This window comes from Danio aesculapii, chromosome 18 (genome assembly GCF_903798145.1).
Source record: "Danio aesculapii chromosome 18, fDanAes4.1, whole genome shotgun sequence".
NCBI lineage: Eukaryota > Metazoa > Chordata > Actinopteri > Cypriniformes > Danionidae > Danio > Danio aesculapii.
Genome location: NC_079452.1, coordinates 46163875 through 46174563, shown reverse-complemented (window position 1 = coordinate 46174563; position 10689 = coordinate 46163875). Strand labels below are relative to the sequence as shown.

The 10689-nt window shown below is 35.7% G+C and overlaps 2 protein-coding genes across 2 annotated transcripts in view; both read left to right on the top strand.

The window, feature by feature from the left end:
- Nucleotides 1–389: 389 nt before the first annotated feature.
- Nucleotides 390–4175, top strand: snapc5 (small nuclear RNA activating complex, polypeptide 5). Its single transcript, XM_056479014.1, has 4 exons — nt 390–511; nt 952–1067; nt 1142–1216; nt 3281–4175. The coding sequence occupies exons 2-4, from the start codon at nt 978–980 to the stop codon at nt 3461–3463; spliced, it is 348 nt and encodes a 115-aa protein (XP_056334989.1). The 5' UTR covers nt 390–511; nt 952–977; the 3' UTR covers nt 3464–4175.
- Nucleotides 4176–7512: 3337 nt separating this feature from the next.
- The window catches only part of lctlb (lactase-like b), a 15039-nt gene continuing 11862 nt past the window's right edge, over nt 7513–10689 (top strand). The window contains exons 1-4 of the mRNA XM_056478222.1: nt 7513–7642; nt 7784–7944; nt 10001–10086; nt 10207–10288. Coding sequence (XP_056334197.1) covers nt 7513–7642; nt 7784–7944; nt 10001–10086; nt 10207–10288 — 459 coding nt within the window. The remainder of the gene's footprint in view (nt 7643–7783; nt 7945–10000; nt 10087–10206; nt 10289–10689) is intronic.

Genomic DNA, 10689 nt, shown 5'->3' with positions numbered 1-10689 from the left:
ATATAAAGCAATGTTTTTTTAACAATAACATTTATGGAGGACTGCAAAAACAATAAATAAATAAATAAATACCCAATATATACATTAATGAATAAGAAAATCCATAAATTCATGCATAAAAAAATAAGACAAATAAATAAATAAGCAAATAGATAAATGTGTATATATAAAAATCCACAAATTCCCACATAAATAAATATTTAAATAATGAATAGTGCAGACAAGTAAATTATATAAATTATACGAATGTTTGGGGGAAACAGACAATGCTATGTTGACCTGAGGAAATGCGAAGATTTTGTTAATCAGTAGGGAAAGGACTCAACTACATCTGAGAAGCATTTTTCATGCGGTTCGGAGCTGCGGGTCTTTCACGTGCTTTGTGCGCATGCGTGCTGGAGTGCGCGTGACTTGGTTCTTCAGAATGCTACAACTGTGGAGTTAAGAAAAAAACAAATAAACACTTTAATCGGAATCATGCACGTTCCGCTGAGTGTGTTGAACCAATGAAGTAAGTTACGTCGTTTGGTCTACGAGACTAAAAAAAGAAACGAGTGAGGTTACGCAAAGTAAATCGCTTATAACTATTTATTTCCGCTAGCATGCTTGCTAAATGAGCTGTCTGTACACAGCAATTATTATGGGCTCGGGCACTTTAGAAAATATCAATAAAATAACTGTTTATATACGTAATCTAATTCTCTGCCAACCGTCTAGATAATACTTTTTGCTCGACAACTAATGGAAAGACGGTGTAATTTCAAAAGAAAAGCAGGCTGTAAACCACTGGAGATGAAGAACATCATGTACTCTCATGAAGTAAACAGCAAAAACGAGCACACTTTCCAGCTATGATTTCATCTTACGATGTATTTCAACGCCGTCTGTAGTTCTTATCGACCACTGAATATTTGTTTGTGAACTCTGGGGTGATTTTCTTGTGATTTGCAGCAATGCTGTAGAAACACTCGTCCACTATGTTGAGTCGACTGCAGGAGCTAAAGAAGGAAGAGGAGACTCTTCTGAAGATAAAAGTCATGCTGCAAGATCAGCTTAACAGACTAAAGGTGAGAACAGTCATATTTAAATATGTCTTCTTTGTGATGTCTTAGAAGTTGATTGTTTTGGTTTATGTTGTCAGTTTGAGGAAGGGACACTGAAGTCAATGATCAATGCTCAGACTGAAGAAGATCCAAGTGAAGCTCCTGCCCCTGAGGTAAATCCACAAAAATAACTTTTTTAACTATATATATATATATATATATATATATATATATATATATATATATATATATATATATATATATATATATATATATATATATATATATATATATATATATATATATATATATATATATTAATCCTCTAAATAATGAAATGAAGCAAATGCACACCTTGACATGTACATACACATAACATTGTTAGTGGAAAAAGTGTGATAGGAGTTATATATTTTATCCTTACAATACCAAATATTTAAACTTAAAAACTGAACCAATATTCTAAACAAACAGTATTTACTTTTAAGTAGGATACATGCAAATATAATTACAATATCTATATATATTAGTTTAACATAAATAACATATCAATTTTAAATTATTTATATTAAAATTATAAGAATAAATGTAAAAAAAAAATTCAAATTTTCTCCTCATATCATTTTTTTTAAATTTCAATGTACTTTCTTTCATAAAACTCTTAGCAGAATATCAAAGAATCATTTTTATACTTTACTAGTACTGGGTTGGACCCTCTTGCCTTCAGAACTGCTTTAATCCTTCATGGCATAGATTCAACAAGGTACTGGAAATATTCCTCAGAGATTTTGCTCCATATTGACATGATAGCATCACGCAGTTGCTGCAGATTTGTCGTCTGCACATCCACAATGCGGATATTCCATTCCACCTCATCCCAAAGGTGCTCTATTGGATCAAGATCTGGGGACTGTGGAGGCCATTTGAGTACAGTGAACTTACTGTCATGTTCAAGAAACCAGTCTGAGATGATTTGCACATTATGACATGGCACGTTATCCGGCTAGACTTAGCCATCAGAAGATGGCTACACTGTGGTCATAAAGGGATGGACATGGTCAGCAACAATACTCAGGTAGGCTGTGGCATTGACACGATGCTCAATTGTTTATATAAAGCAGAATGGATCCATGCTTTTATGTTGTTGATGCCTAATTCTGACCCTACCATCCGAATGTTGCAGCTGAAATCAAGACTCGTCAGACCAGGCAACGTTTTTTCAATCTTCTATTGTCTAGTTTTGGCGAGCCTGTGTGAATTGTAGCCTCCGTTTCCTGTTCGACAGAAGTGGCACCCGCTGTGATCTTCTGCTGCTGTAGCCCATCCACCTCAAGTTTCGACATGTGTGTTCAGAGATGCTCTTCTGCAAACCTCGGTTGTATCGAGTGGTTATTTGAGTTACTCTTGCCTTTCTTTCAGCTGGAACCACTCTGGCCATTCTCCTCTGACCTCTGCCATTCTATGTAAACCCTAGAGATGGTTGTGCGTGAAAATCCCAGTAGATCAGCAGTTTCTGAAATACTCAGACCAGCCCGTCTGGCACCAACAACCATGCCACGTTCAAAGTCACTTAAATCACCTTTCTTCTCCATTCTGATACTCTGTTTGAACTGCATGAGATCGTCTTGATCATGTCTACATGCCTAATAGCATTGAGTTGCTGCCATGTGATTGGCTGATTAGAAATTTGCGTTAACGAGGAGTTGGATAGGTGTATCTAATAAAGCGGCCGGTGAGTGTATATGATATGATGATGAAGATTTCAGATATTTTACACTGCAATTCCAAATTTAGAGTTCAGTAAGATTCTTTTAACGAGAGAAAATTATATTTTTAGTAATTAAGGATGCATTAAACTGATTTAAACTGATGGTAAAAACATCTAAATTATTATTTTTCCAATGTTTATTTAATTATAATGTTTTTTTGAGTTTTGTATTCATTAATGTGTCCTCAATGTTCATAAAGTATTAATGAATAATGTATTCAATATTGATAATAATAAGTCTTTAAGCACCAAATCTGCACAATATAATCTGCATAATTACTGAAGTATCATAATGTGACACTGAAGACTGAAGTAAAGATGCTGTAAATACTGCATTTCTAAAACAAATGCAGTGTTGGTGAACCATTAAAACAAAAATATCTTATTATAAAAAATTATTATTATCATTATTATTTATTACTTGAATATGATGTCCGTTACATATCACATTTGTATTTGTTCATTCCAGGAGGAAGTCAATCTAGATGACGAGACCGAGATCAACCAAACCAAACTAGTATTAAGTGCTCAAACAGACTATGACATGGAAGAAGATGAAGAGGAGGAGGAAGAGGAAGATGATGACGATGATGCAGATGAAGATCTCAACATGGTGCTAGAAGATGAGGAGGAAGACGATGATGACTACTGACAGAGCCGGGGAGGAAAAAACTGTGTTTTCATGTACTCCTGTGATTTAGCTGTGTAATCTGCACATTTGGCATGCTGAAAGAGACTAGTACTGTCTTAGATTGATGTTGATTAGACAAACTGTTGGTTCACACATTTATAAAATCCTCCACAAGTATGTGTAGCACAAATACAACTTCTCCTATTACTGTGCTGTTGGCCAAGCCTGCACTTTATGTATTTTTAAAAAACCCGAAATTGCACCAAATCTGTTTTGTAGTGTTTACCAAGCGATGCTGGATCATGTGGGCTTTATTTAATATTGTGCTGTATTGCTTTCATATTGAATGCATTCTGATTCTGAAGCTGTTCTGTATGTACATGTTGTGAACTCGCAGAGGTATTTTTTCTATTTGGAGAGAGTGTGTAGAATAGATTGTGTATGCATGAGCATGATAATCGTTCTAGCTGAGCCAGTATTATTTTTTTTGTACTTCACGTGCTGCATTGGTAATATAGACAAGGAGTTCCTACGTTTTCTTAGAGAAAAGCATCTTTTCTGCAGGTTTTGAAGGTGCTCAGCTGAATAGCGTTTGACAACACAGTACTGTTTCTTTTGCGGAGTTCCTGATGCAGATGGTTTTGTTGTTGCCTTGGTGTAAATGTATGATGTGTGAATGATTTTTACATTATCCTCCAGGTACATGCTAATAAACCTGAGTATGATGATCAGACAGCTGCATTTCCTATTTTGGCAGGTATTAGTGGTATTATAGAACACGGTTTCTGTGACAACAGACTTCTGCCCCCTCCCAATCACAGTATCAAGCTGCAATGCAGTAAAACACCACCAGCATTTAGTATTTCCAGACAGCTGTTACCAGTGTATTGCACTTATAACAATATATAGAAAAGCAACATTGGAAAAGCATTGTGCCATGATGTACTCCAAACATTCTTTAGCTGGATAAAAAAAAAAAATTGTATTGATTGTATTTATACTTAGCATTTATACTGCATTACATAGTATGAATTTGTTTGTTTTTATTTTATCAAAGATTAAATAAGATTAAATTATCAAAGATAATAGTAAAAAGGTATTACAAATATATATATATATATTTAAAGGTTATTTCTATTTTTGGAATTTATTACAATTATTTACATTAATATATATATATATATATATAGAGAGAGAGAGAGAGAGAGAGAGAGAGAGAGAGAGAGAGAAAGAGTTTCTGCAGGGTCTTAAAATGTCTTATCAGAATCCAAATTTTAGGCCTTAAAAAGTCTTAAATTTACTGAATTACTGTGTTGTGGGTCTTAAATCTTTTTTAAACAGGTCTTAATTTTCCTTTGTTCTTGTGTTGCTATACAATCTGGCCAAAACCCATACAATCACCAACAATCATCTCATTAAAACTTTAATCTTTTAAACTTTAGTAATTTTTAACTATTTATCATAATGGTTTAATTGTTTTCCTTACAATTGCAATTTGGTTAAAAGTTCTCCAAGTATTTACCACTGAGGACACCGACCTGGACAGATTATTGTGCATAGATTTAGTTTATTACAGTTTTTAAACGTTTGTTCATTTTTTATTTTAAAGAAAGTTTATGTTGGGAAAAAAGTGTATGGATAAAAGTAGAGCTTGCTTGTTTTTACACAATATTTAAAATATTTAGCTAAGAAATAGAATCTAAAATATTTTAATTGTTCGTTATTAAAGTACTATTGTATTATTAAATGTATTAAATAATAAAATATATTTTTTGATGGGTCAAATAAAAATCTTTTACATCTGGGCCATTTGAAAAACTCATTAGCCTTTATTCCTTTATGAGTCTAAAATTTCATTCATAATGGTCTTTAAAAGGCTTAAATTTAACTCGGTGGGACCTACAGAAACCCTGATATAAAATGGATTCAAATATATAATACATTCAAAGTATATTATGGTTTACACAATTTTAATAAGCAAAAATAAAAAAATAAAAGTCAATTATTAGCCCCCTTTAGAATTTTTTTTCTTTTTAAAATATTTCCTAAATTATGTTTAACAGAGCAAGGAAATTTTCACAGTATGTCTGATAATATTTTTCTTCTGGAGAAAGTCTAAACTGTCTGTAAACATAGTTAAGACGATCTGCTGCAGTTTAAACCGAGCATCAGAATGGGGAAGAAAGGTGATTTAAGTGACTTTGAACGTGGCATGGTTGTTAGTGCCAGATGGACTGGACTGAGTATTTCAGAAACTGCTGACCAAAATCTTTGAGGAATATTTTCAGTACCTTGTTGAATCTATGCCACGAAGGATTAAGGCAATTCTGAAGACAAAATGGGTTTACCCCGGTACTGGTAAGGTGTACCTAATAAAGAGGCCAGTGAGTGTATATTGGAAGATTCCTTTTAACAATTTTTTTGTGTAGTATTACCAACTAATGTAGCTTTAATATAACAACTGATTACTTTACAAAAATCCATATCAATATTATTCATTCAGAATAAGGTCCTAGACACCTGTTGTATAACATTTGTGGTCAGTTTTTTTTTTCTGACATGGGCTGTCATTGTTAAAGTAAACACAAGAGTATCAGCCTCCCCAACATTAACTTTGCTTACAGAGTGAAACCCTGGTTTGTAAGAGATCTGTCCACCTTTGCGAAATGTAATCACAGTCCATTGACCCTCAATAGAAAGGCTTTTGGGTCTACATTGGGGTCACAGTGTTTTGCTACCCAGGCTGACTAACAGACTTTGTTTGGCAACATTCAAAGCTCAAACTTGGATATCGGATAGTTTTCAGCGATTTTAAAGGGATTTCCATCAGGGATCAATGCAAAATCAGTGAGGTATGTTCAAATCAACAGTATCCACCTTTTTCCACACTTGACTATTACGTTTGGAATTATGTGTTGCACTTACATAAAAAAAAAACTTTAATCAAATAATAATGTTATGCTACAAATAATCCACATACAGTGAAAACTGAATGAGAACTGAGTGGTTTGAACTAGGGCTGTGCAATATTAAGATATATATTGTATGGGCAAAAAAAAAAGTCAGCATTTTCATATTAAGCTCTATCGTTTGTTTTGTAGTGTCACAAAAAAAATAGTTTAGTTATACTTTTTATTTAATTTATACCAGTCCAATATTACATTCCATTACGGGATGCAGACAAAAACATGAATAACAATATCGTGAGAATGTTCAAGTTGCAATCTTGAAAGTACAATGTTTACATTTTATTTAGTGATTTATTTTTATGTTGTACCTGTAATCATTAGTTCATAAAAAGTGTCTTATATTTTATTAATATGTATTTTATATTTCTACATTTGCCCTGAAGTTCTAATAAATAATGTGAGAAATATGATCACATATGAATAAGTTCATTTCTGAGTGTATTTTAAGATATAAAACAGAAATTGTTCTTTACATGTGGTCCATATATAAACTATTAATTGGTTGAATTTACAAAAATGGTACTATAAAAGGTACTATCACGATATGAGATTACTTATATCATCATATGAGATTTTTGTCATATTGCCCAGTCCTGGATTTAATCTACAACAAAATAATATACGCTTGTTATCCCATTTTAACAACATTAGTATAACAAGCAAATCTGACACAAGCTCTGGGTTTAGTGTTTTGTTCCAATTATTTCCTCTTTATATTCCCTACAGTACAGTAATATGAAACATATCGCAAAAAGACTTGTCTAAGAGTTTTTTGGGATCTGCTTAAAGTAATTTATCCACTATAATTCGCCTTTTAAAATTTGATAGAGTTGAATAATGACCCTGAATCCAGTTTTTAAAACACTTCATCGGTTGTTTACAGTTTAACAGAAGTTACTCCCGTAATTCATGCAAAGCAAAAGCACAATGGGGCTTAAGAAAATGGTGGATAATTGCATACGTGTGAACATCTTGATGTAAAAAGAGTCATTAAGGATGAAGCAAATAACAATGCTAAAGTGAATCATGTCTAGTGAATGGGTAACTACTACCTCTCAGATCAGAAGAGCGTGGTGCAGATGAGAGTCACTGAGCTGGAATATGATGCTGCCACAGCGTGTCGGACCAGTGTGTCATGTGCTTGTGCTGGTGTTGTGTCTGTCTGCGGCTGAGGACTTCGACTGGTCAGCGAACAACCACGACTCCTTCTATTATGGCACTTTTCCAAATGGTATGAGCCCATCATGGATAAGTTACCTTCCTTTGGGAAATAGACAAAACTACAAGAACATAAGTATATATTAGTGGCTAACTGACAAGCGAGACTTAAGTAAAAGAATGTTTTCTCTACCGTTTTCACTTCATTTGTCAGGATTTTCGTGGGGCGCCGGCGGTTCAGCCTATCAAACAGAAGGAGCCTGGGACAAAGATGGGAAAGGACTGAGCATCTGGGATGTGTTCACTCATAAGAAGGGAAAAACGTTCTTGAATGATACTGGAGACTCTTCTTGTGATGGATACTATAAAATCAAGGTGACCATAATTGTTGTTGCTTGGGCTTGCAAAGCTCATGGCTAAAGGTCTGGACTAATTTTTGAGACAGTCCTCGCTGCAGCCCGCAGCTTGATGACATAGTTGACCAGGTCCACAAGGTAGTTGACGATCGCTACACCTCCCACTACCTTAAACCCAACCGTCACAATAGCATGGGCGCTACCTTAGTGGACGGTACAAGGTCCACAACGTAGGTGACATTCACCTACTCCTCCCCCCTAAACCCAACCGTCACAGTAGCATGGGCGCTACCTTAGTGGTCAGTACAAGTTCAGCTACATATTTGACGATCGCCTACACCTCCCCCTACTCTAAACCCAACCTTCACAGTAGCATGTGCATTACCTTAGTCGGCGGTACAAGTTGACGATCGCCTACACCTCCCCCTACCCTAAACCCAACCGTCACATTAGCATGGGCATTACATTAGTAAGACAGTCGTCGCTGCAGCCTGCAGCTTGATGACATAGATGACCAGGTCCACTACGTAGTTGACGATCACCTACACCTCCCCCCCTAAACTCAACCGTCACAGTAGCATGGGTCCTACCTTAGTGGCCAGTACAAGGTCCGCTACATAGTTGATGATTGCCTACACCTCCCCCTACCCTAAACCCAACCTTCACAGTACCATGGGCGTTACCTTAGTGGGCGGCACAAGTTGACGATCGCCTACACCTCCCCCTATCCTAAACCCATCCGTCACAGTAGCATGGGCGTTACCTTACTGAGACAGCCCTCGCTGCAACCCGCAGCTAGATAACGTAGTTGACGATTGCCTACACCTCAACCCAACCCTAAACCCAACCGTCACAGTAGCGTGGGCGTTACCTTAGTGGGCGGTATAAGTTGACGATTGCCTACACCTCCCCCAACCCTAAACCCGTCACACAGTAGCATGGATGTAACCTTAGTGGGCAGTACAAGTTGACGATCACCTACATGTCCCCTTACCGTAAATCCAATCTTCACAGTAGCATGGGTGCTACCTTAGTGGCCGATACAAGGTCCGCTACGAGTGGAGATTGCCTACACCTCCCCTATCCTAAATCCAATTGTCACAGTAGCATGGGCGTTAACTTATTGAGACAGCCCTCGCTGCAGGCCGCAGCTTGATGACATAGTTGACCAGGTCCACTACGTAGTTGACAATCGCCTACACCTCCCCCTACCCTAAACCCAACTGTAACAGTAGCATGTGCGTTACGTTAGTGGGCGGTACAAGTTGACGATCGCCTACACCTCCCCCTCCGACTTTCAATATTAAATGATGAATTGACTTGGGCCTATTGGTATGTGTGTGCCGTTGTATGCAGGGTTTATATATTTATAACCACATCAGAGCATATTGGGAGTAGGGAGTCACTGGCATTGTAATTTTGAGAGTCACGGGCTGGTATAACTGACAATTTTTTCTGGTTACTTTTCTGAAATTTGAATGTTTTTAGACCAGAGCAGTATGGACAATGAATGAGAGCTCTCGGATTTCATCTAAAAAATCTTAAAATATATTTATTTGAGTTTCAAACATAAACAAAGGTTTTAGTGCTTTGGAACAACACAAGTGTCAGTATTTAATAAAGAATTAAATCACTTTTGTGTGAACGAACCCTTTAATAAATGTTGTATAAGTATTGTTCATTTTTAGCTCATATCAATACATTAACTTACATCACCTATTGGAGCCTTATTGTAAAGTGTTGCTGTCTCATCTTTAGCTTAAACTACCTATACTTTTTTAAAAGCCAGCATTTAGTTGATCAAGATATGCACTAATTGTCAAAACACAGGATCTTTATTCTTCCATATGTGGGGGTTTTCTTTTTCCAGTTAAAGTAAGTCTCACAGAAACCTTGCTGAATTCATTTAATCATTAAATGACTTTAACACTCTTGAAGTTTTCCCTAGTGTGCCATATTTATCAGTTTTGCCAATGCCCAGTATTTAACGTTTACAAGATTTTTTCTTGGCATGCCATTGACTATGAATTGAGCCAGGTTTGAAAAGTAAAAACATTTTGCTTTATTTCATATAGGATGATATTTCACTGATGAAAGAGATGAATTTGAATCACTATCGGTTCTCCATCTCCTGGCCAAGGATCATGCCAACTGGAATCAGGTGTAAGTATCTGTACTGCAGGCTTCATAGAGGACTTCTGCTGTAAATGTATTTTTCACTAACATTATGTTTCTGCTCCTGTGTGTTTGCAGCTGACCATGTGAATGAGAAAGGAGTGAGGTACTATGATGTTCTCATTGATGAGCTGCTTGAAAATAAAATCACTCCCATTGTGACTCTGTACCATTGGGACCTGCCACAGGCGTGTATTCCAATATTCATATTTTAACGTATTGTCTTATTTAATTAAGCTCTTTGTAATAAATACATATTAAACAAAATATTAAATTTTACATTTAAACAGAAATGCGGCATGTACTGTTAAACTTGTTTTCTGATCGCTCATTTGACGCAACATTGAAAAGCAATAAATGGATAAAAGTTGTTCAAATGTGCAGTAATTTAGCATTGCTCTAGAGGGAGTGTGAAGTCTAGAATAGCTTATGACAGTATATAGTATATACAGTATATATAACTTATTCTGTATTTGCTTAAGAATCAATAAGGGCTTGGCGATTTGACAAAATGTAAATCTCGATTAATTGATCATTTTACCTCGATTATGATTAATGAAGGATTATTTTATATATTTATGAAAAAAAT

What these genes read in the sequence shown, in the direction of transcription:
- snapc5 (XM_056479014.1), top strand. Translation starts at nt 978, where the DNA reads ATGTTGAGTCGACTGCAGGAGCTAAAGAAGGAAGAGGAGACTCTTCTG. An exon ending in ATCAGCTTAACAGACTAAAG is followed by an intron (nt 1,068 to 1,141) that starts GTGAGAACAGTC and finishes TTATGTTGTCAG; the next exon opens with TTTGAGGAAGGGACACTGAA. An exon ending in GTGAAGCTCCTGCCCCTGAG is followed by an intron (nt 1,217 to 3,280) that starts GTAAATCCACAA and finishes TGTTCATTCCAG; the next exon opens with GAGGAAGTCAATCTAGATGA.